At 36.6% G+C, this 26953-nt stretch overlaps 2 protein-coding genes and 1 pseudogene across 2 annotated transcripts; all 3 read left to right on the forward strand.

Moving 5' to 3' along the window:
• Window positions 1–2544: 2544 nt before the first annotated feature.
• Window positions 2545–6614, forward strand: LOC110766033 (Fe(3+) dicitrate transport system permease). The gene is made up of 3 exons (XM_088255622.1): window positions 2545–2853; window positions 5056–5383; window positions 6144–6614. The coding sequence occupies exons 1-3, from the start codon at window positions 2706–2708 to the stop codon at window positions 6346–6348; spliced, it is 681 nt and encodes a 226-aa protein (XP_088111748.1). The 5' UTR covers window positions 2545–2705; the 3' UTR covers window positions 6349–6614.
• An 11095-nt stretch (window positions 6615–17709) lies between these two features.
• EMB1379 (embryo defective 1379) lies at window positions 17710–21896 on the forward strand. The gene is made up of 6 exons (XM_021969293.2): window positions 17710–18199; window positions 18580–18776; window positions 20119–20199; window positions 20729–20968; window positions 21274–21351; window positions 21426–21896. The coding sequence occupies exons 1-6, from the start codon at window positions 18085–18087 to the stop codon at window positions 21663–21665; spliced, it is 951 nt and encodes a 316-aa protein (XP_021824985.1). The 5' UTR covers window positions 17710–18084; the 3' UTR covers window positions 21666–21896.
• A 1252-nt stretch (window positions 21897–23148) lies between these two features.
• On the forward strand, window positions 23149–25877 carry LOC110766034 (putative disease resistance protein At1g50180; annotated as a pseudogene).
• The last annotated feature ends 1076 nt before the right edge of the window (window positions 25878–26953 follow it).

Raw genomic sequence — 26953 nt, forward strand, 5'->3', positions numbered from 1 at the left:
CATCCGTTGGCCTTGGAGTTGTGAGCACATACACCACTTTGAGGCTTGTGAGTAAGAAGTGCAACTTCTTTTGCCAACACCTAAAGTTTCCTCCATCAAATCACTCAAGTTTCATAAAATTGATTGTAAAGTCTTTCATATATGACATAGCCATAAAAATAAAGTCTGAAAATTGTTGGATATGTAGTTGTATAGGAATGGCTATGGTAGGATGAAAGATGCTTCAAGGTGTGTTTGAATACACTATCTTTCAGACTTTATTTGCCCTCACTACTTGTGTGCAACAAGGTTAAGCAAATAATCCATGTGGATACAATGAAGCCTAGCTTTAAAACTATATGTTGTCAATGTTTTGCACAACCAAAGACAACCCCAAACACACTTAAGAATGTGACAAAGATACTCAAGAATATCTAGAAGTTATTTATGTATATTATAGTCTCTAGAAGGTTTTAATTTGTGAAATATGATGGAGGAGAGTAATTCTAAACACCTAAAATGTACTTCAAAATCGCACCCCAGACATGCAATGACTGGTTGTTTTATACAGAGACGAAGTCTGTAGCTTCCTGCCAGCGACCGGTGGCTTTTTACAGTAACTTTATATTTTGAAAATCTTCAACAAGTTATCGAACCATTCTTTTATTAATGTCATGAATTTAATTAAATCTTGTTTTGTTTTAATTTATGAGTAATTTGAGTTTGTTTCTTTACTAATTTAGGATTGAAGGATTTCTGGTATGTTTTAGAACTCTAATTTTTTGTTAAATATTTGAATTTGAAGTTCCAATTTCGTTTGGGGTGCCTTGAGAAGAAATTGGAAACAATGGTTACTTGAGGCCTCCTTAGAGATCTTATACCCATCATTTAGAAGTGAAAAATCTCTTAAATATTTATCTCGGAACATAGGGATCCACAAACCTTGCTCATGGTGACAAATTCTCCAAGTTGCTTTGGCAAGCATGGCTTGGTTCATCTGCATGGTTTTCTTAATTCCCAGTCCCAACTTGTGAGGTGAATCTTCTTGGCTCCTTCAACATCTCCCCAAAGAAAGTCTTTATTGAGCTTATATAAAGAAATTTGGCAGTGAAAGGACCATTTGCTAATTTTAATAGTTTATTTTAGGACCTCAGGGCCGTTTGGTATTCTACTCAAAAAAATGAACTAAAAAATCATGATTTTTTTATATAAAAAAACATGAATTTTTAAATACTAATTTTAGAATATAAAAACTTGTTTGGTATTGAACCTTAAACTATTTTTAAAATCTGAAAAAAAATGAAATTAAAATCAGAAAATCAGAAACCCTAATTCCCAAATTGAAATTAACAAAAGAAAAGGAGAGAGAAGGAGAAAGAGAGAGAGAGAGAGAGAGAGAGAGAGAGAGAGAGAGAGAGAGGAAATGGAGGAGAAAGGAGAGAGAAAAAAAAACTATAAAACCTCACTTTTTTGTTTGTAATAATTGAGATTTCTTTGAGTTTTTTGAGTTTGGGTTTTTAAAAATGGGCCTAACAAACGGTTTTATTGGGCTTTGGACTTAAAATCTGTTTTTGAGTTTATAAAATTGGAACCAAGTAAGATACCAAATGGGCCTTAATTTTCTAAAAAGGGAATGTACATTCCAGGGGTTCAACAAAAAAAGAGTGCTGCTATTTCCACTCACCAGTCCTAATTTCCCACCTACTTTATCTTCAAAATTTTAAAGACAATTTTATCACTTTATAAAATGACTTTTAAGGACTTAGGAAAAAAAACATTAAAATCAATTTTAAAAAGGAGAAAAAGATAGTTAAAAAAACTAAAAAGATTAACCCCACCTCACCCCATCATCTGTCTCTTCGCCTCCACTAGCGCACCCCTCCTTATTCTCTATTTTCCATCTTTGTTTCTTTAATAGTCACCATCCCTCCTTCTTTGTTTCTTTAATAGTCACCACCCCACAATCAAAAGATACCAAGCAGATCCACCCCCAAAATTTCAGAATTAATAATATGAAGGGACTTTAACTGAGATCTGAATCAGCCCAGCAATTCTAGGCTCTCAAAGTCTGCACCTCTCAACTGTGAGAGAGAGAGAAAGATATATATATATATATATAAAGAGAGTGAGAGAGCAGCATCTAGGTTGAGTTGTGTGGCTAGGGTGCTGGGCTGTAGGGGGCGAGTTTGATGGGTGGGGTGTGATGAAATTGGTGGGGAGGGGATCGGGTAAAAGAGAGAGAAATAGTTTTTTTTTTTGGAGTATTTTATATTGTTGATTAATTAATTAATAATATATTATTATTTACTTGGTAGGTGGAAAGATAATAGGTATTTTAGGAATAATGGTGGGTGGAAAGATAAGATTATATTTTTTCAAATTTATATGGTGAGTGAAAAAATAAAGTGGTTGGGAAAATAGGACATAAGGGATGGAAATAGCAGCACTCCAAAAAAAAGTATATTGCGAGGCAAATCGCAAGTTACCTACAAATTTAGGGGCCGTAATTGGTAATTACCTTTCTTTTTTGTTATGGTCCGTGGGCTGCTGTTGGGATTCAACCCAAATCCGACCCGACCCGGATCCGTCTTCTTGCAGATCTCCAAAAACTCATTTCCAGTTCCCAATTAGCAATTGGTACAACAACAAAATAAGAAATCTCAAGGCTGAAGCGTAATGTAGTATCTAATCTGTGAGATTTCTAAGGTTTTCTTTTGGGGTTGAAAATGGACAATTTCAGCGCTGAAGATCTGTCAACCATCGGAGGAATCGCAACGGTGTCGCTTCTGCATTCCTTCATACCCACGCATTGGCTCCCCTTCTCCATCGTAGGCCGAGCCCAGAAATGGACTCTCTCCCGCACTCTCTTCGTCAGTATGTTTCATCTTGATCCTCCATTTTTCGTTTTCTAGGGTTGTTTGGTCACTCACAGAGTCATAGTCATTGCTCATGAAGGTGAAGGTGAAGGTAAAGGTGAAATTGAAAGTGAAAGTGTGCTTTCCTGTGATGTTAATGGTGTAAACTAGCTTAGAAGAATTCTGGATCTGGCATGATTTTTTTTTCTCTGCTTTTAAGTTTTAAGCATTTCACTTTTTTGAGTTTAACAGTTGGAGGAAAATTAGTGGATTAGATAGATTATTTTTCAAGTTTAGGTAAAAGCTGTAAAGGACCTTTAGGGAACCTTGTATAAATTTGTTGCTTTCCAGTCATAACCCAGTTCTCTTTGATGCTGCACAATTCAACTACAGGATAATTTGGCATTGCATTAGAGAGAGCTAAGCAAGCTTAATCTGCTTAGATTAGATAGATACCAGGCAATCTAGACGGATGGTCTAAAATCAAAATTCAATTTGGCATTGCTTGGGACATTCTCTAGTCCATTTTACTTTCCAAATTACCCTCATTACAAGGTTTCCTAAGTAAGTTTGCAGCTGCCTTGCCTTGTCTAGTGGGAAAAAAGGTGTTATATGTGGTCTTTGGTTCTCATAGTAAGAATTTTGGGAGTGTATAGTTTATAAAGTTGGAGAATTTTTCATATTAGACTGGGTGATGCCATCTGTCTGTCTCGTACACTTTAAACCCTACGTGAGATCCCTGAGGGACTTTAGTTTTCATCCTTCTTCTTCTTCCTCCCTCCCCTCCTCTCTGTCTCTGTCCTTGTCTTTCTGTCTCTCTTTCTGTATCACCATAACTATTTAACAACATTTTTTGTGTTTGATTCCAAGCATTATTGCATCCAACAAAACTGAGTCATTTTATTTTAGTGCATGCACTTTAGAACCTGTACTCTTTTCCAATCATGCTAACTCCAAACAACAATTTTCTTAACTATTCATAAGCCGTAATCCTCTACATAACAAATTGCAGGACACATTTACATGTTTTAAAATGCTCTCTCTCTCTCTCTCTCTCTCTCTCTCTCTCTCTCTCTCTCTCTCATATACTTATTTAAATTTATTGTTTTTTCAGAAGTTAGTTTTGGGAGATTGATGTGCTTAAAATTTAGCATTGTCTATCCTATCAAATAAATAAAAATAAGGATTACCAAGAACATTTTTTATTTTTTATTTTTATAATAAGAAACACATATATATCAAGCAATCCAACCATGAAGGTACAAGAAAGACCCCTATTACCAAACTGGCAGTACAATTATTAGTCTATAGATAACACTGAACAATTAAAATTTCATGATTGCCTTGAGATATCGCAGCCCCCCAGTCCACATTAAAAAGAACTTAGTTCTTTTGCAAAGTATTTGGGTATCTAAATGAGGACATATGCTGAAAAACTCTTGTACTATGAAAGATCTTGAAGAAACGATAAAAATTCCATACTATGGTACAGGCTGTTACACTTTGTTCATTGTAGTGCATTGGTTATATGCCTGCCTCAATACACTTCATGACCCTTGAAAACATGTAGAGAAGTTTCTGTTGAGTTTGACTAATATTTATTGGCTTAAAAATTTACCTATTTGAGCTAAACAATTCCTGTAGACATGGCTTAAAAGTTTACTCAGGTGCCTTTACTTTTCTAAAGGTGTGGTTTGATGAACCTATTATTAAATCGCAATACCATTCTTCAGTGCAGTGCTGAAGGCTTTGGTTTCTTTTCAAAAAAAAGGCTTTGGTTGTCAAAAACACCTTGTAAGGGCCACCTAGGAAGGATTACAATCAAAATTTCTTTCCTGAGAACACTTTGTGGTGTCCTTTTTGTTAATACTTCAGCAGATCTAGACTTGACCAGTGCTTTCCTCTTCTGTCCCGAAACATATTAACTTCTTTTATTCTAAATGAAAAATTCTAACAACACTATAGTGAAGCTGGTTGGTTGATTTTGGGTTACCTGACTGAGGTTTAGAGTAAATGGGAATGCATGAATCCTTGATCTGGATGATGCCCCATATATTTAAGCCCAGCTATATCTCTGTAAAAGGTTTTCTTTTCTTTTGTTCTGAGTTCACCGATACAAGATTATAGATTCTGAAAAAAATGCATAAAAATTCAGTGTTTAAATGTTATTGTGACAGTGCTTTCAGGACTCATGTTCACTCTATGGTATTTTCTTGTGCAGCTGCATTTGGAGCAGTCTTGCATGTAATATCCACTTCAATACTCGGTATAACAGCAGTCACCATGGCAAATACCATAGCTGGCGAGGAAACAGTACATAAACTTGCTTCACTTCTGCTCGTATTTCTTGGTGGCGGTTACATTTTGTTGTTCTTAACTGGAAAAGGCGGTCACAGTCATTCACACAACCAACCCATGGAAAAGATGGCTGTTGCAGGACTTGTACTCGTTCCTGCATTGTCTCCTTGTGCAACCACACTTCCGGTATTTCTTGCTGTTGGGAATTCATCTTCCATGATGGTGCTTGCTATCATAGTGCTGCTATTCAGGTATCAATATTTTAGGATCAAGTTTTGTATTTCTTGTTTGTCTCTTGATTACCTAATTATGACTTGGTTGCTGGAACTTTCATGAGCAAGTGTGAGAACTTAATTAGTAACATTTTGGTTATTAAATTGGCACAAAACGTTTTGAAGAGAAGTGGCTTTTTGCACCCACGTTTCACTGAGGAAAGAATAGATAACCAACACAAAGTTAAATGTGCACATTCCCCTTCTTCTCAAATAAATAATGGCTTCAATCAATATTATTCAGTTATGTTTTCATTTATATTTGGGACATTTCAGTCAATATGCACTGATGTTTCTATCAGCCTTGATTTGGAAATCTTTATTGACCCCCTAGAGCTTTTCCAATGTGAACTTAAACATTTTTCAGCCATCCGCAATTTAAACACGAACCTGATATAATTCCTTCCAAACTTCCTTTTTTATTTGGATATTTCATTTTCTCAATTTGTCTCAGAAATCTTTGTGTTGAGCAGACCTTGTGAAGTGTTTGCCTAAGTGGCTTTTGTGGTTTACCAGACAGTTTAGATTTCTGAACATCCAGAATTGACTGTTTATTACTTGGTTGCTGCTAGGTTAACAGTTTTCTGGTCGGCCTAGCATTTAATTTAATTGGGCATTGAAATCATTGAATTACTGAAATGATGTTCTGATTAGTTGCCTGGATGTGGTCTAATTTATAATGATCTGGAAATTCCTTCCGCTAACATAAAGATCCTTGCTTCATGGTATTGAATTACAGCACCATAACTGTGATGACTTCACTGGTTGCACTGTCATTCTATGGTGCCAGCCAGCTCAAGTTTCACTGGGTGGAGCGGTACGACAAACTTCTTGTTGGGTCGGTGCTTTGTTTGGTAGGAATATTGACACTTGTTTTTCATGATCATGATGGAGAGGGAGGTACCACTGGGGAGCATTTGCATAGGAAAATCATTGCCCTCTGAAGAATTTTGCCATCTTTCAAAGTGTATTTTGTGCCTTCAGGCAAAAGTTACGATAAGAAAATGATGCCCCCGTCTGTATCAACCAGTGTATGCAGCTCGTCTTTCGATGTGCTATTAACGGAGTGTTGTAATGTTTTGTTCAATTGGTTCATTCTGATGTTATATATGACAGTTCTTCTGTCTGTGGTTTTGAGTAACTTGTTTTTGTACGTGCATTAAGCTTGTTGATCCATTACATAATTGTAACTATTTTTTTTTTTGCTTTATTGCTTTTTTCCAATCAAATAGCTTGCAGAATTGGTTTAGCCTCCCTTGTCCATTTGATCCCTCGCTCTCATACAACAAATCCACTTAAAAAGACACAAATACTCTCAAAATTAAAACTCACATAAACCTGAAGGTAAAAAAAAATATTAATCTTTCACAGGCGATCATCTCTTACCAGACTTGTCAAGTATATTATCCAACAAATAACGTTTAATTAATTCAATTCTTCTTTTCGAGTATGATACAAAACAGGGCTTCCTTCATTCAACCTCTCTCTGCTTCTGAAAGTTTTCCTCCTCGGACTGATTGGGTGGCTTTGATTCACTTTCTTATTTATAGAAAATAAAAATAAATTTCTCTTACATAGAAATTGCTTATGTTTGGTCAAGCAGGTTTTGGGCTGATTTTTGTGGATATGAAGGTCTTGCAATTGCGGGTCTGCTGTTTTCGACGGTGGGAGTTATATTTGTGCCAAAGAAAACTTACCACTCAGACATGTCAGAAGGGATCTCAAGGAGTCCACCATCATTGGCGGACCCAATGAAGGACTACTGTGGGCACTTGCCCAATGAACGACCACCGCAGTTGTCTTCAAGGTCGGCATCATAACAAGTAGCACCATAAACAACACTCAAAGCAACACTAATCTAATACCCATCCCCTGGAGTCCAATTACCACAAACAAGAAAGTGAGAGCAAATTCTTGTTTTAACTTTAGCTCTCATCATATTCTCAAGTGTGGCCCTCGTAATTTCTGGATTTTACATTTTCAAAATTCGACTTCTGCGGTCTAACTGAGATTAATGGTAATTTTAGACTACTGGCTGATGAGGAGTTTACTTTGAGAGCTTCATTCATGCAACAAGTTGAGAAGAGCTACAAATAGGTTCAAAGAAGGAGTGGGAAAGGTTCGTTGGGAGCAGTTTACAAAAGGAGTTTAAACATTGCAGTGAAAAGATTAGAGAAGCTAGTCGAAGAAGGTGGGAAGGAGTTTCCTGCAGAGATGCAAGCAATCGATTTTACTGACAACTTTTTAGGGTTATCTGGCTTTTAATCTTGAGGGCATTTGTGTATTTTTAAATGGGTTTTTTGGTATATCTGAAATTTTTTATGAAAACTGACATTTATAAAAATAGGGGCAAAATTTTGGCTATTTTTTATAAAAACTCTATTAAAATATAGCTACTGCATTAAAAAGTTTCATAATTGCACATCCATAATTAACAACAAATATTGAGATATTACATCAACAACATAATGTCTAGGAGGCATGTCAATATCAAGCTGTTAGAAATGTGTCCTAAGAGCTAATACATTTGATGTAATAAAGGACACTTATTTTGTTATCTTTTGCATGATTATAGAAATAAAGTAGAGTGCTGCTAAACGAACCCTAAAATTAACTGAGTACACCCCACTACTAAACTATTTATTGAATGACTAATTTACCCTAATATAAAATGACCAAAAAGGATATAATGAATTGTGATACAAATATAATTTTAATAAGTACACCCTACTTACCATATCCAACCCTAATCAAACGTATTCGTATTACTTGATGCTAACGGCGAACAACTCAACGAGCATTGGCGGTGGCACAAAGAGGTATCGTTGAATGTTCGTTCTTTTGCCCCTTCCTTTGCCGACCAATAGCCCTCCATTGCTGCCCAACAACTCCTCCATTAGCGATGAAGGTTAAGGAAATTATTAAGAGACCAAATCTGAAAGTGGAAGACCATCCAACTATTCATAACAATCATTGAAGATATTAGTTGGATCTAAAGTTCAAATATAAGAAGGTATTTGGGAATTAGTTTTCATTTGAATCAAGTTTGCAGTAGCTATTAGACCCATATGGCTAGTTGTAGAACCAGTTTGAACAAATTCGTTATTTGAAGACTAAATCAAAACTCCATTGAGATGAGAAAAAAAGAAAAGAAAAGAGAATTTGCACAACCAAAAAAACCCAGATTTGTTCAAATTGACTCCTTTTAATGTGAAGAACAAAAGCTTTAGAAGAATTTAAAATATGGCATGGCAAATGAGATGTGATATAGTGTATTAGGGTGTACCAAGGGTATTTTGTGTACTTAAATAGGGTGTACTTAGTTAATTTTATATTTTGATTTAAAAATTAGAGTGTACTTAGATCATAAGGTGTACTCAGTTAATTTTAGGGTTCATTTAGCATCACTCATAAAGTATGGGGATTATAAAATATGAGATGAACTAATCCAAAATTTTCTAATCGTAGGGTTATCAAATATGTATTGATAAACCGTCAAGATTAGCACATACTATGTATGCTCAATTATGAGGATGGTTGATTTTAAACCATTTGTGTAGTGACAATAATACAAGTATATGGGTGATCAATAGTGACCGAGTACATTGAGCGCGATTAATAGAAGTTCTCGTATAGAGTTTTATCCACATGTCAAACAATAACTCATAGTTGCAATAATGCAAATAGTCTTTACACCTGAGGCATCATCTTGTAATGCGTTATTAATCTTTGACAACTCACAAAGGCAAGTCGTAAAAGATTTACCTTATATGTTATTGGGGTCTCTTAATTCATCACATGAGCATGTGAATGTACAATATGGAATCTTTACTTTCAATAAAGAAGAAAAATGTTTCGAGATGTGAATCAGTGAATCTTCGACCGAAGTACTTGAGCATGATTTAAAAAGGGGTTCATAATCATGCTCTTTTAAATCAAATGAGGTTATAAATCATATTAGGAATTTGACATAATCGATATGTACCCTAATAATATGATTTGAAACATAGCACAAGCGAAGGACCGTATTGCATTGCAATTCCAACTAAATAGTTTCTTCATATATTCTGGTTAGCTTCGATAGCCCTAATATATTGCTAGATATCACTTTTGACTCGTGGAAGTCCTAGGATTAAGTGTGATCAATCCATATAAAGGAAGAATAAGTAATTTCTAATGTTTTCCCACTGTCTTGCTAATTAAAACCTAATAGATCGCACACATGAAATAGTTAACTTTGAGTAATACAAATGAGAATAAGGAAATCAATTTGATTAATTTGATTTGGATGATTTACTACATATAAAAACGTATTTGGGCCTTGGTAACGATTAATGGGAAACCCAAATGGTTGGGTATCAAGCCCAAGACACTTAAATATTATGATTAAGTCACAAAGCTCAAAATTGGAAGCCCAAATAGGTTTGGACGAAAATCCTTAAATGGATGAGTGTGTGAGTGTTTAGGATAAGCTCATTAACATACAAACACAATCCAACATCAACCAAATAGGTTTGAGACATCAAAGAGAGTTAAAATAGAATTAAAATAGAGTTTCAAGAGTGAAACACTTCTATTTTTATCAAATGGTTTAGATTGAAACAAATCTTGGAAAACTTGCACTAACATCCTTGTATTCTCAAGAATTCTTTCTCATCTCAAGGTTCCATTGGTGTGGAGACTTAGAGATCATATTCTTTTGTGGCTCTCAAGGAGGAGAAAGATCAAGAAACAAAGATCAAAGAGGAGTTTAACAAAGGGAAAATCATCAAGAGAAGACAAAGCTTGAAATAGATCACAATTTGGTTCATATATTTGCTTCAAGGGTAATTAGATCATATCATTTTCTCTTGAGTTTTCTTTTAGTATGTGTATCAATGTTCATGGCTTAAGATACTTGGAAGAAGTTTTGTTTTTAAATAAAACGACCACCATAGACTTCAGCTGCGATTAATTTAATTGAAAAACATGTTTAATATTCAAATGAACTTCTTAAAAATGTTTTAAATCCTACAATTGGTATCAAAGTCATAGGTTATGAACTTGATATGTTTCTAGGGTTTAGAGATATGTATATGGGTTGTAAATTCATTTAAAAGTATTATGATAAAAGTACCTGCCAACGAATTTACCATGATGTAAGACTATTTAGCTATACAACATCCAGTACTTGCAATCTGCAAAACCAAATAGCATCCACCAAAAGGTACAAATAACCATGACACTACAAGCCCTAGTAGAATCAAATTCACTGAACACAAAAAAATTTAAAAAAAAAAAAAAAAGCTCCCTTTTTTTTTTCTTTCTACTTTTCCATAATTTGTTGGGCTTATGATTTTGTTTCAGAAAAAACCAAAAAGAAATCTAACCAAAAAAAAAAAGTAGGTTGCTGTTGTTTGATGTTGTTGGATTGATGGGAAGTTTGTATTTAGGTCTTGTATTTGTGGATAGGCTATGATTTTGAATATCAAAGTGTGACACTCTGAGAACTTGGAAGCACAGATCCCTCTTTTATTTAGTTGTTGAGAGAGAGACGATGTTTTTTTTATTGCTCTACATCAATGTCTTCTACTCCCAGAACTGAGAAGGATATTGCAAACCAATATTGCAAACTAAGAAAAAAAAAAAAAAAAGAACACAACATGATTTGAAGGAAGAAGTACCTTGTCCACGAAGAGCTCAATGCATGTCTGTTCATCTTCTCTAGCAGACAAAAAAAATCTCACGTGAAAAGTCTGATGGTTGAGGGTGAGATTTGAGATAAGGTTTGGTATTTATACCTCTCACTAAAAAGTCTCACACAATTCCACATATAAAAAAATCTTTCGAAATTAGCAAGTTTTTGAATACCATAAGACTTTTTGTTACTTGTTTAAAGTCTTGATTGAATACCACTAGATTTGGACACCTTCTTTAAAAAAAATCCTAATAGTCTTAATGGAATACCACAAGACTTGTTTGGATTATTTAAAAGTCTTAATTGAATATGAAAAGACTTGTTTATCCCAAAATAGTCTTTTAAAATCCCAATTAAATACACCCCCCTTAAATCACAATATTTAAGTATCTTAAGCATGTGGGCTTGATATCCAACCATTTGGACTTCTCGTTAATTGTTACTGTGGCCCAAACACTTTTTTACATGTAGTAAATTAATCAAATTGATTTCCTCATTCTCATTTGATTTACTCAAAGTTAACCCATTTGAGGTGTGGGATCCATTAGGTTCTAATTAGTAAGGCAATGAGAAAACATTAGAACTCTTTGTAATTAGTAAGGAAGTGAGCACCCACATACCTATTTTAATGTCACTATACAAATGGTTTGAGACAAACCATTCTTGTAATTGAGCATACATAGTATGTGCTAATCTTAACAGTTTATCAATGCCCATTTGATAGGCCCATAATTAGGAACTTTTGGGATATGATAATTTTTTTTGGGTTAAATAGTGGGGGTTAGGCACCCAAAAGAACAAAACCAAAAACAAATAGCAAACTAATTACAACAGACCATTTGAGTCCTCACGACCCCAAGCAAATCATCCAACACTTTAGACCCAATCCAACTGGGAGCTTCCTCTAAAAAGCACGGGCCCAGGTCAAGATTATGGCTCCAGTTAGCCAAACCATCAGCGACACTATTATTCTCTCTGTAGATGCGATGTATACTACAATTCTCAATTTGATTCATCATCTGCCAACAGCTGGATAAGAGCGCAGCAAGAGGGTGTAAATCCAGAATATGATGATCCTATATAAGTTTGACAATACAAACTGAATCCATCTCAATAATTAGCCTCGTGATGCTTTTATGGACAGCCATCCTTAATCCAAAAAACAGCCCCCATAATTCTGCGTCCAGGATTTGTCCTCTGCCTAAGTTTACAGCAAAACCACATATCCAACTTCCAGACCCATCCCTTATAACTCCTCAAGCACCAATAAGGCTAGAGCTAGCTTTACGGGATCCGTCGACATTCAATTTAAACTGGCCAATAGGAGGGGGTTCCCACGCTAGTGAGGCTATTATTTTGGAGGTCCTCCTAGTATTCACAGTATAGGCAAGATGCCAATCGTGTGCAACATGAGTGATAACTTTTGAGTAATCCAGGGGAAGGTCAATACGATCACCCATCACCTGGATATTTCTCCATTTCCATATATACCAGCAAGTAAAAATGAAAACTTGATTCCACGGAATGCCATCTGACCCATTAACCTTAGAAAGGAGATTAACCTTCAGCCAAGGAATTCTGTCCAAGCAAAAGAAATCAAAGCGCTGTCTAGTATTGGGATATGATAATTAGAGATTAAAGGTCTCTAGAATTATTTTATAATCCTTGGACTTTGTTGTTTTAATCGACGCAAAAGATAACAAATTAAGTTTGCCATTTATTTATCATATAAGAAATGTATTCCAAGGAGATTACAACAAATGTATTGGCTCTTATGATACATTTCTAACACTAGTAACTAGCACAATCGCACACACATCTGATGACCTACCAAAAGTTGAAAAGTAGCTCCCCCTTGTTAGTCTTGCTCACCTAAAGAATCTAAAAATGAGAACTAGTTTCAACTATTATAACCCCCCCAAAAAATATTGTTCATCTTCCTCGCAACCATCTCTCCCCATATTCCTTTCTCTTTAGAAGATTAGTGTGTTTGCTAGCGTGCCACTTCCGGTAGTGAAAATTCCAAGAGACTGAGTCTAAAAATGAGAAATTGTGAGCAACTCTTTAATTTGGTTAATCCAACATCTGATATAGTTTCAACCATAGTCTGAAATATTGATAATATCGACGAAATATTGAGGATATTTCGGTTTTTTCAAATCATGGATATTTCAGAACATATCCATGTACATATCGTATAAATATCGATAATATCGGAAAATATCGATGTCGATAATTTCGCTCACACTTTAGCAATATTTTGTCAAAATATTGGTGTAATATCGCTAAAATATCGATGTAAAGGAAAAAAAAAATAAAGGAAAAAAAGGAAAAAAAAAGAAAAAAAAGGGGAAAAAAGGGATAAAAAAAACACAAAGGGGTTTTGAACCCCTCTCATTTTACTCCTCCAATACCTTAACCACCATATCACTTATGTTTTTGTGACAATATGCTAAAATATTTATATTTATATTGTTTTGTTTTGAATTCTTTTTGCAAGAATCAAATTTTCACATGAGAATGATTATGGTGTAAAATATTACCATGCAATGTATGAAGTGTAAAATATTGTAGTAAATCATTATATATAAATGATTATGGTGTGTTTAATCTTTTTTCATTAATTACTACATATTGCCTACACTCATGGTGTTTGCCAGCTCGCTGTATAATCAACTTAAATCAGTTAAATCCATCATGCAATGCATTTCCTTCGAATTTTTTTTGTGATAAACTAATAGATAATTGACTAAATAAACATTCTCCAAAGTTTCAATAAAAATTTCCAAGTTTTTCTTATAATTTCCGTGGTTTTTATTCAACTTTTATCGGTATCGATAATATCCCGATATTTCCATCGAAATTTCCGTGTTTTTGGATTACCGATATTTCCGATATCATCGATATTTTAGACCTTGGTTTCAACTATTATAACCCCCAAAAAAATATTGTTCATCTTCCTCGCAACCATCTCTCCCCATATTCCTTTCTCTTTAGAAGATTAGTGTGTTTGCTAGCGTGCCACTTTTGGCAGTGAAAATTCCAAGAGACTGAGATTGTATAATATATAATGCGCACCAATATTGCCTTTAATTAAAACGATTGTGAATTGGGTGGGGAACTGGCCCAAGAAGAAGACTTCAATATTATTCTAGTGCAAAAGACAGAAACCAAACATAAGATGAGCAAAATGAACAATAAATAAAATCTGAAGATTTCTTTGTTAAGACAACTTGAAACATAGGGCAAAAAAGTAAACAACAAACAAAGTTTGAAGATTTCTCTATTCAGACTTGGAAATTATACTAAGCAAAGAAGAAGGCACGCCAATAAAAATAAAGAAATTCCTCAGGAGTTGTCAACTGGAACTTTCAAAAAGAAAGCAAATTGTTTCAATGTTGAAATCTTGTTGAGATATTCAAATTGAGATGTTGTGTATGTTGAGAGAGTTGAAAAATATTTATTATTGATGGCTTCTCCTTTTATTTATAAAGAAATGGAGGTGAGTTTGGTGTTTGGTCCAGCTGCCAATGAAATGTACCCATTTGCCATTGATTTTGGTGAGTGGGTTGCTGAAAAGAAAGAAAACCAAACATATTGCTTTGGTGTGGCTCCCTAAGTAATTCAAAATATCTTCCAAACAACACATTTTTTCATTATCATACTTATTTTATTATTATTTTTTAATCAACCCAAGCCTCCATGCCGGCTCATGTTTTTCATTGACAAAACGAAGGTTTGTTAGGAGACCATTGTTGAGGCCCGAAAAATTCAAGGCTAGGCCCAATATATCCCCGACCCAGTACGATATCTTACTGAGAAGAAACCTGACTTGGGCATGCGAAAGTTCGTTGTACATGCTCGCACAAGTCATGATCCGCGTGCCACGCCAATCAAATATGTAACCCGTCACGCTCAGAGTTGTAACGAGCCTATAAAATGTACCGGCTCTATGAACCCATGCTTATTATCCCGTCAAGTATCATTTCAGCTCGACCATAGCCAGTTACAATGCGATAAAACTCGAGCACGAGCATGCCAAACAACATGCAATACCAAGCAGAAAACCCTTATTTTGCACATAGCCACGCTACAAGCCTAAGTGGGCCCAAGACACGCAAATGCTCGGGGCTTACTGAGCGGGTTGTGGTATGTATGGTTACGAGCATTCATGAGACCCATTGAGTGTCAAGAAATGGAATTTTGGGCTGCTTGGGAGCCCCAAAACTCGAGCCCATTTCTGGAGCCTAAATATGTGGGTAAGCATGAAAGAGAGAACAAATAGCCCATCACCTTAGAAAATTGGCCCATTACCTTAGTAAATTAGCCCATCACCTTAGGGAGTGGCCCAAACAACTTAGAAAATATCTGAAAGTCTCCAGCACATGACCAAGAGACAAAACCAAGACAGACCATCTGAAAAAACCGAAGGATACTTGTGTGTGCAGGCTATTGGGAGCGAAACACCCTTCAGACCAACACCATTACCCACTTCTTTCCCCCACCAGCTCTTGCCATAAAATAAGAGAGGAAAGAAGGAGAGAGTGTTGTCAAAGATAGGAGATTGCCACAGGGATAGCTGTGGGAAGACTCTAGAGCTCCCAAAAATCTTGTCGTTGTATGTTTGGATTAGAGGGATTTCACAAAATGGGGATGAATCAAAGGAAGAGAAGAGAAATGGAGGGGGAGACTTAGCAGATTTGGGAAGACCCAGCTAGGGTTTCTTGGCAAGAAGGAGCTTCCAACGCCTATAAAAGGGGGCATCTCTTACCCAGCAAACCACCACATCTAGAGAGAGCAAGCACCCCCTCTCACTACTAGAACTCTTCAATTTCGAGCTCTGTTCTCCCATTCCTTCCCTTTTTCTCTTCTGGAAAACCACCCAAGAGCTTGACGAAGCTTTCGTCAAGCTGCTGGAAATTTGCTCAAACCACCCATTCTTCCACCCTTATCTTTTCCTTTCTTCCCTCAACAAATCTTCTCGAAATTCCCTCTCCCCTTGTTTTGAACCCTTGTTTCTCATAGGAAATCCAAGCCTTCTCTTTATAATGCTAAACTCATGAATGCTCAGCTCCCATGCCACAAGTTTCTCAAGCCAAGCCAGGATATTTATCTGTAAGCAACTGTTGGTTTTGTTGGTGAAGGAAACCAAAATGTTTCCTAAGGCTCCATGAACCTTTCGAAGCACTCTTGGGGCTTGATTCTTGAACTCAAGCACAGGGGGAACTCTACCCTTTTTTCCTCTTTACAGTAGCCCAGACCCATTCGTAACTGCCAGAACAAAAAAGCCCCTACAACCATCTAGCTTCTTCTCTGAACATTCTTTGATGGGTGACAATCTGAGAAGGCTACATTAATCCAAATGCTACCAAATTTGGATACGTTGTTCAACACATATGGCATAACAACATTCATGAAGAACACAACTTCATTTGAGCAATGGGAAATCAGATCAGGCATGATTCAAACTGACTGACCGCCACAAACGCTTTCTTCGAACATAATTCCGGTTTTGACAGTCTGAGAAGGCTATGCTTATCCAAAAGCTCCCAAATTTGGATACCTTGCAGTAGACATCGAAAGAAACAAACTATTGTGAAGAAAGAAAGAAAGTTCATTTGAGTATTGGAAGCTACTCATTTGGGCAAATCGGGCAACAGATTGGGCACGTCATGCTTCAGTATTTGATGCCTTGAGAAAGCTACACTTGTCCAAATTCTCTCAAATTTGGACATAATGTAGTAGACATTCAAATAATCAACTTTCATGAAGAAAGAAAGGAGGTTCATTTGAGCATTTCAAGTTGTTTATTTGACTGCTTCGATCTTACTAAAAGTATGGGCTATCAAATTTAATATAATGTTGGATGAACCATAATTCCTTCATTCTGAGCATATTTTCAATTTCGGCTCAAACACTTCTTACTATTCTTGGAGGAAGCCAAAAATTTAACTTTGAATTTATTAACATATTGGAACAATTGTTAAAATGATATAGATAATAAAAATACATGACGAGCACTTCTATTGAAGTCCAAAAATAGATTCAATTCAAAGGGTCTTGTATTCGGCCTCATGGGTCCTTCGAATGTCTTGACTCTTGAGAGTGTATTTGTAAGATAAGCAATGAACACCTAGACACCAGTGTGATACCGGTCTAAGGGCCTGTTTGGGAGTGCTTTTGAAAGGGCCAAAAGCGCTTTCTAATAACTAAAAGCGCTTCTGACAGCGTTTGGCATAAAAGTTTAAAAGCGCTTCTGGGTCATAGAAGCGCTTCCTGGAGAAGCACCTGTTATGTGCTTCTTCAGGAAGCACTCCTAAGTGCTTTTCCACGAAGCACTTTAATTTTTTATGAAAATTCAAGATTTTTATAATAAAAGCGCTTTTGTTAGAAGCACTTATGAGCAGAAGTACTTCCTAGAGAAGCATTCCCAAACGAGCCCAAACTCTCAAATGATATAAATTAAGGATTGTCCTTAAAATACATGTAATCCAAACTATATGGACAAAATTGATCAAAGTGATTATAGGGACATTTTGCCTTTAAAACTAAGCTGACTTTAATTTTTGAAATCTAGAGTTTCTTAATTTTTTTTTCTTCAATGAAATCGAGAGTTTCAGTCGTCAGTTATCCTTAAACAATAGCAGAAAACCCACCAATCCGGTTTGTCGGGGTGTAGTAGAAAATTCCCAGCTCTACGTTTGGCCAAAAAAAAAAGAAAATTCCCAGCTCTAATATTTGATTGGTTCCTAATCTTAAAAATAATTTAGCCCAACCATATTATCCCACGAAATCTCTCCCATCTCCCGCCATCTCAAATAGCCCAAAACCCTAAATATTTCCCGCCTTAGAAACTCAATTAGCCAAACCCCAAACCCATTTTCCAGAGAAAGTTCACATTTTCTTCGGAGACAAACACCCATCTTCCTCTGTCTTGTTAGGGTTTCGCGAACCAATTTAGTGCACCACCCCTAGAAAATTAGAATTTGGAAAGGCATTGGAGATGACGGAACTAAACTGGAGACACCAGACGGTCATTCAAGCTCTGCTTTCACGCGGCCCACTCAAGGAGGACCAGTTCCACCGCATCTTCACGGGCCTCACCGGAAAAACCCCAGGTCTTCCTCTTCATAATTTCCCCAAAATTCCCTATTTTCTTTATTAATTTTTGAAATTCAATGGTTCAGTAATTCTAAGAATAAACTGATACTTTCGTTTGGATCGATGTGCTTGTGTCAATACGTTCAAAATTTAAAGAAAAAAAAGGAGATCAATTTTGCTAGAAATGGTATATTTTTGTGTGAAATTCTTCGTGCAGTTAAGGTTAAAGTTTCTGGAAAAACCTAAGAAAACAATCATTGTTTTTTTAAAATTGTGTTTTTAATGTTAGAATTATTCTATAGCAATGATGGTGACTTCTTGGTTGTAGGCAGTGATTAGGAGGATTAACAGGAATTATTTGAACACTTACCTTATGACGTTATCTTATTTGAAACAGGTAGTGACCGGCAGCGATTTGATGATTTTCTTCTGAAGATAAACAAGGCACTTTCTTATGTTCAGTTTGAGTTGCGGGGATGCAGATTTCAATATGATGGTCAAGTTTATTATGGAGTTGTCAATAATGTTTCTGACGAAGAATCGAAGCTGGGAACAAAATATTCAGTTGCCCAGATTGCTTTCTATAAGGCTATTGTAAGTCTCAAAACTCTTTTAGATTTCCAGCGTTTATGTAGTTTGAAAGCTTTGATTACTTATTTTCCATGGTCAATTGATTTTATGAAGGGAAGAGATATAGCATTACTTATCAGCTAAACCCTACAAGCATATTGTCTTGCACTGGGTTTCAGAAAGTTCAGGGTTTCTTGTCAGCCCTTAACTACCCATTAAGAATGACTTATAGTTAATTTCAGTCAGTCAGAGTTAACATTGTAGCACATTGAGAAAGAGGATTAAGATGGCTTCATAGAATGAAATCCAGTTAAAGAAGTAATCAAATATTGCTTGCCATTGATCCTCCAATATATAATCTGTGAAGCTTAGGTTTAGCTTGTAATTGTTAAACTGAAAAACCAATGATCATACAAAGCTCTGTTGAATTCAAGCATTTGTACCACTAGAGGAACTCTTTTGAGTCATTGATTAATGTCTTCAATATGCTAACTTATGGGTTCCTCTTTAATTCTTATATACCTTATGTTTTTCTTGTCTTCCTGTAATATTCTTTGAGGGCAAGCATGCTATATATCAATTTGCAAATCTCCTTTACAAGAATCAGCTTCCTCCAAAAATACCTTGGAAAATCATTTATCAGTTGAATCAATAAATACTCTGTTCGTTTGTGTTTCTGAAGCAATATAAAGTCGTATGACTCTCTTTCATGCAACTGAGAGAGACATCCAAACCATAATGCAAACAAAAAGGTTAACTACCTTTTGAATGTCCATGCACTTTTCTTATAGACAGCTGCGGTTGGTTGAAAATGGGGTTCCTCCATAAGCTATCGCTCTCTCATTCTCACACACAGAAACAAGGAATTCCGAGCTTATTCTCTTTAGTTTTTATCTAAGTTGTGTGCTCAAAATCATAAGCAAGTATGTTGTTCAAGCAAGCATATGCACATGTACATGTGTATGTGTGAAGAATACTTCCTATAAGTTATATAATTCGTCTAAAAACCTGAGAATTCATTTCATTGTGCTGTCCTTTGCTGCTGATAATGGAGGAAAATATAGACATTCAAAAAGCACGAGATTTTGTTCATTATGGATGAACAAGAAGCTGCCCCAGTCATATATTGTCATCTGTGTTGTATAAATGGTTGAACTTCAGTTTAGATGCTTGATAATAAGCCTCCGTCTAAGTATTGGCCCTTATATGAGACTTTTAAGAAAAAGAAGAGAAGCTACATATCTACAACTACATGCAGATTTCTTCTGAAGTTGTATATAGACTAGTGTTTCCGTTGTATCATATTCTGATATTTACATAACTCCATTCAAATTATCTTCGTATGTTATTTGATATCGAATATCAGATAGAAGCAATTGTGCAAGATGGTGCAGCTCAAGGAACCATATCTAACATTGATGCTCTTAATCTACGATTAGAGAATCAGGTTTGGCAATTTTAGCTTTACAATAAAAGCTCTTTTTCGTGCAATATATAATCTTTTCTTTCCATTAATATTTTGTATACAACCACTGTTGTCCAGCGACCTACTGGCATAGTTAAATTTAATAACATTTTGGTCTTCTTTTAAACGTTAGAATGAAACAGATTCATAATTATTTGCCTGCAGACTTACTATTATAAGGTCTTGTTTTCTTTTCTTCAAACATCAAGCTTCTGTGGTGGCAGAGTTCTCTCGATGATTAACGAGATAAAAGTAAACTTTTTTTATTTATATTTGTTTTGCCTGTTTTCAGAAAACAAAAACTAGATTTCTCCAGGCATATGTACGTTGTTAACACTTAAGTGATGTGGGCATGCTATTAATACCCCAGCTTAGCGATTTAAGGAATGGACAGAAATAAATGTGCCTCATCAGATGAGACTTGATACAAAGAACTTTGAGTAAACTCGCAAATGTTATTAAACCTGTTCATGCCTTTGTTTGCTTGATAACTCTTGTGTTCTATCTTTAGGTTCTAATGGGTACAATGTTGCAATCACATGGAGGTCTACCTCATGTCCCTCCTGTATTAAAGAATTTCTCAATATCTATGAAGGAAAAAACTCTTGATGAACTCGTACAGGACCAGTGGCTTAGCATTACTCCAGATCATTATATTGGACTTGGTGTCAGATCCTTCCTCGATCTACGAAGCTGGTTTCGCAGTAACGATGTTCCAGCATGTGAAGTGTGCAATGAAGCTGGGGTGAAGGTTGTCCGAATGTTGCTTTGCCTTGCTAGTATTAATTTTTATTTCTTTCTACATCCCTAAATATTCAAAAGCTTCATCACTTGTTTACTATTGTCAAATTATTCAGTCCACTGCCTTGCTCTCTTTTATTATCTTTGTTTTGTTTCTTGCTGGAGGGTGCCTATATTTGATCATGTGCATTGCTTCTGTGAATGCTTGTAAATTATGGAACCTGAGAATCTTGTACTAAACAAGTTGGCGCCCGTAATTGCCAATAGTTTTTTGATGCCGTTGTATCTGACAACTTTTGGGGTTATGTTTGACAGGCAGCGTTGTGCCAAAAAGAAGGTTGTACAGCTCGAATCCATGAGTACTGTCTTAAGAAATTGTTCTCAGAAAGAAAGGTAATGATCAACTTATTTTTTAGTAAAACCGAAGAGAGTTTTTGGTCTAAGTTAATCTGCTTGATGTATTTCAGGGGGAAAGAGTTTGTCCAAGTTGCGGTACTCAGTGGCAATATACGGTAACCAAAGCAGAAGCTGTAGAAGATGATGAACAAAATTACCCTACTCAGAGCCAGCCACCTGCAGGACTCAAGAAAAAGAGGCCAAGAAGAAATGAAATTGGTGATGGAGATATATCTGGTTCCTCTCAAGCTTCTTTACCTGGTGGTCCTAATCTAAGAAGATCAACTCGAAGCTCTATCCGTCTTCAATAATTCGATTTCATGTCGCCTCTTACAAGTAGCATGGAGGATATTGTATATTCTTCTCCAAACAATCTTGCATTTGCTGAAAATGTCATGCAAGTACGAAAGTAGGGTTTTTGTAAGACAATGCTGTAGAAATCTGACGTGATTGTAGGATTTTTATGAGGGAAGGTTGTAGAATTCTGGTGCATTACCCCATTATATATTTGCTATGACCTGGAACTTGCTTTTAAAGATGAACATGAAAGATATCTAATTCTGGAGTGGACAGGAGTGAAACTCTGCTGTTTCGATGCGTCCGTGAAATTGTAATTATTATTATTGATTCGATAATGGTCTTGCTGTTAGTTCCTAGCTAATTATCCACAATAGCAGAGCAGTCATTTTTGCTACTGAACGAAGCCAAGCCCTGCCTACTTCTCTTGACTCTTTCCTGCTCATTTCTTCTAGTTTCTGTCATTATTAAACAATTTTATTCCTACCGTATATGGAAATAGAACCAAAAATACATTATTTTAGCTAAAATCAAGGGACCCACAAATGAATTGCATGGGCCTGGTGTCAAGAAAAATGAAAAGAAAAGAAACCGACCCCAAATGAACAAGAAATGCCCGTTTGAACTCTAAATTAGACTTTAGAGTGATGAGGGAGGGAGGGGACCTTCTTGGCTGGTAATGGAGGCCCACGCGGAAACTAGGAACCCACCAATGAATTACAATGTGGAAAATAATTGGAAGTTGACTGGAAGGTTCATTTAAAAAAAAAGAAAAAGAAAAGAAAAGAAACCGACCCTAAATGAACAAGAAGATGCCTGTTTGAACTCTCAATTAGAGCATGTCCACTCGTAAGGGCTAAGTCTAGGGCAAGGGCAAGCAAGGGCTGCCACTATTCACATGAATAGTATCAGCCTTGCCATTTGTGGTTCCACCCATGAGGGCTAAGTCTAGGGCAAGAATCCATCCCAAAAGGCTAGGGCAAGGGCAAGAAAGGAAAAAAAGATTATGCAACAAAATATAAAACAATTTAGAAAGTGAATAAAATTGTTATGTATTTATAGGGAAAGCATCTATAATTTTTTGGTATTTTAAAAAAAAAATTGAAATTTTTTTGGATTTTTTTTGCTCGCTGACGTCATCGTGACGTTAGCGCTGACGTCACAGCCCAGGCGAAACCTGCCCTTGGGCTTGCCCGGGCTGGTGGGACCCACGCCAAACCGGGCTGGAGCTGCCTTGGGCTTGCGAGGGGGGCCTTTTGCCCGGTTCTGTTGCTGCGCTGGAGATGCTCTTAGACTTGGACGTTCCTGGCTGGTAATGGAGGTCCACGCGGAAACGAGGAACCCACCAACGATTTACAATTTGGAAAATAATTGGAAGTTGACTGGAAGGTTCATGAAAAAGAAAAAGAAAAGAAAAGTGGACTTGCAGAAGCCTTTAAGAAGACAAGAGCAGACCAACATTAGTAGCAGTTGAGAGAAAAAAGAAAAAAGAAAAACCAATCAAAGAGAGAAAAGATGGCAGAGCTTGTTGTTGCAACTGCCGTGGAAAAGATGGCAGAGCTTGCTGTTGCAACTGCCGCGGAAAAGCTCACAAACTTGATAATTCAAGAAGCGATTCTGTTGAATGGGGTTGGCGAGAAAGTTGAGCAAATCAGAAACGAATTGAGGTGGATGCAAAGCTTTCTCAAGGATGCAGACCATGTGGCAGAACAAGACAGAAACGAAAGATTTCGCAATTGGGTGTCTCAAATCAGAGAAGTAGCCTTCGATGCCGAAGATGTAGTAGAAACTTACCTCAGAGAGGCAGCAGCAGCATCACAAAGTTTATGGAAAAAAGTTGTAATGCCAATCCATCGTCACAAAGTCAAGAGGGGGATTGAAAAAATCCAAACAAGGATCAACCACATTTCTAAGCAAAAGGACAGTTTCGGCATTGCCAGCATGATTGCTTCGTCCCGAGACAGAGGTGAAGGGAGCATTTCAACGAATGAGAGACTGCGATGGTGGAGACAGCCATTACTCCATATTGAGGAAGATGATTTGGTTGATCTTGTACAAGACACTGAGGCTTTGCTAACACAACTATCTAGCATGGAGCCGAGGCGTCGAGTGGTTTCTATTGTAGGTATGGGGGGTCTGGGCAAAACTACTCTTGCAAAAAAATTGTACAATCACATTGTACTAAGGCACCAATTTCATTGTAAAGCGTTCGTTTATGTGTCTCAAGAGTATAGAAGAAGAGAGACTCTGCGAAGAATCATCAAAGATTTAAATGTTCCATATATAGGTGATTTCGAGGAAGCAGACGAAGAGGAGATGGTAAAGCAGCTGTACGAATTCTTGAGAGGGAGGAAGTATCTTGTGGTTCTTGATGATTTATGGAAAAAGGAAGTTTGGGATAGTTTGGAAGCTGTATTTCCTACTAGTGGAATGGCAGGAAGTAAAGTGATGCTTACCACCCGAAACAGGGAGGTTGCCTTACATGCAGATGCAAGGAGCATTCCCCATGGGCCACGAATACTCACAGAGGACGAAAGCATGGAATTGTTTCGCAAGAAAGCACTCCCGGGAACAGATCATTTTCCCTCCGACTTGGAGAATCTAGGAAGAGAAATGGTGACGAAATGCGGAGGTCTACCCTTGGCAGTGGTGGTGCTTGGAGGATTATTATCCCGGAAAATGGAGACTAGAGAGGAATGGGAACATGTCCTTCAAAACATCAGTTGGCACCTGATTGATCAAGATCGTGTTTCTGCAATTTTAGCCCTGAGCTATAAAGACTTGCCTTTTCACTTAAAATCATGTTTTCTCCATTTGGGGCTTTTCCCTGAGGATTTCTCCATACCAAAAACGCAATTGATGCGCTTGTGGGTAGCAGAAGGATTCTTACCCCAACAAGGGGAAGATAAAGCAGAAGGTGTTGCTGAAAATTGCTTGAACGAGTTGATTAATAGGTGCATGATCTAAGTGGGAACTCTAACCTCACTTGGGAGGGTTAAGACCATCCGCATCCATGATCTTCTTAGAGACTTCTCTCTCTCTGTATCGAGGGAAGAAAATTTTCTTGGAATTTATACTGGTCGTGAAGTTGAATCATCAGTTTCTCCATCAACCAAATCTCGAAGAATTGCCTTACATTCTAACCCTACGCAGCATGGTCTCCTACACTCACGTTTCCTAAATCCATATGCTCCCCATTTACGATCCCTTCGTTTTTTCAATGGCTTTCATAATCCAGAATTCTATTTTAATACAAAGGATTTCAAGTTGCTGAAGGTCTTGGATCTAAGGCATGCAAGGGGATCCAATCGCACACCTGGTGCTGTAGGGATCCTAATTCAGTTGAGGTATCTTGGATTGAGCCAGATTCTTAAAAATTGCTACATCCCACCATCGATTGGAAACTTGAAGAACCTAGAGACACTGGATTTGGGATATTTTTATTCACCCATCCCCAATGTCGTTTGGAAGATGAAACGTTTGAGGCATTTGCTCCTTTGTGATACGTCCAATCCATATCGTGTCAAGCTTAGATTGGACACCTTGAGCCATTTACAGACCCTAAAAACTATAAGGGCTGGAAGATGGATAGAAGACGGCGGCTTAGCCAACATGATCAGTCTACGACGACTGGGAATAGAAAGATTATCACAAGAAAAGGTAAACTTGGTGATTTCAATCCTAAAGAGAATGTGCTACCTGCAATCGTTGTCGCTGGAGGTGATGAACAATGAAACATTCCCAACATCCACGGGCCTCTCTCATTTCCAACATCTCCACAAGCTGTGTTTGAAGGGGAAAATAGAGAAGTTACCTGATGTATGTGAATTTCCGCCAAACCTCGTCAAGCTAAGTTTGATTGGTTCTGAGCTCCAGAAAGATTCAATAGGTAAATTAGAAAGGTTGCCATACCTGAAGATGCTTGTCTTGGGGAACCAATCATACAAATGGAGGGAACTGGTTTGCTCTTCAGAAGGGTTTCCACAGCTGCAAGTTCTACACCTTGTTTCTTTGAGAGCGTTGGAGGAATGGACAGTGGAAGAAAATGCAATGATGAAGCTCAAGCATCTAAAGATACAAAGGTGCCTAAAACTGAAAAAGATTCCAGAAAGATTGAAGTTGTTACTACTCTAGAGAAATTAGAGATTGTTGCAATGGACAAAAGCTTCGAACAGCAGATTAGATTGATGTAAATTAGAGATTGTTTCAAATGTTTCCAAGATTAATGTAAATTTGTTTTTTTTTATCTAGTAAATTGACCTTAATTATAAGGCACAATATTTGTTGTCAAGTTTTATTACTCCTTTCTAATTTGTTGAGAGTTTTTTTGTTATTTTGTTTTTTTTTTTAAATAAAAAAAATTTAAAATTTATTTAAAAATATATATACATTACTATATAAATGCCATGAAGGCTACTCTGTTAGGCTCATATTCATAGTGGTTTTTTGAACCGTCCATTTCTAAGACCCCCTTCAAAGACAATCCAAAAATCAACCAAATTCGAAGTCTATGAACATTAATCAATTGCTAACTGTTTGGGCTTAAATTCCGCGCACCAACTCATTTGACTATTGGCCCATATCGAAGATAGGGATTTTGGACTTTGTTTTACCAAAATCGGAAGTCAACCCAAGATGTTTTAAAAAGCCCAAACCATCTCAAAAAGGAGGAAATGGAATCAAAACAATTGCAAAATAGATCTTCACAGGTTAAAGGTTAATTACCATTAATGGCGATTTAATCTAAAAAGCCAGATTTAATTGGTTTAATTGATACCCAGCTTCCAAATTTGCTTTCAAAGATGAACATGAAAGAATCTAATTCTGGAGTGGACAGAAGTGAAACTTTGCCGTTTAGATGCGTTGGTGAAATTGTAATTTTTATTAATAATGTGTTAATGTTCTTGTTAGTTCCTAGCTAATTATCCACAATATAGTAATCATTTTTCCCATTTAACGAAGCCCAGCCCTGCTCTTTCCTACTCATTTACTTTCGTTTCTGTCTATTCACGGTTAGTATTTCAATTTTGATTTCCTTATATAGAACCAAAAATACATTATTTTGCCCATGGGGTCTAGCCCACAGATAAGTAGTCTAACGTTCGAAATCCCATGATACTTTGGTAGTAGTTTGTGCATGAAAACCCCCCTTCCCTTAGGACTACACTTGTTTTTTTTTTTTTTTTTTTGAAAAAAACAACATCATTTTAGCTAACTCTAAGGAACCGCAAATGAATTACATGGGCCAGTATCAAGAAAAAAGAAAAAAAAAGAAAAAGACCCCAAATGAACATGGGAGGAG

The sequence above is a fragment of the Prunus avium genome, chromosome 6 (assembly GCF_965620075.1).
Source record: "Prunus avium chromosome 6, drPruAviu1.hap1.1, whole genome shotgun sequence".
Lineage (NCBI taxonomy): Eukaryota > Viridiplantae > Streptophyta > Magnoliopsida > Rosales > Rosaceae > Prunus > Prunus avium.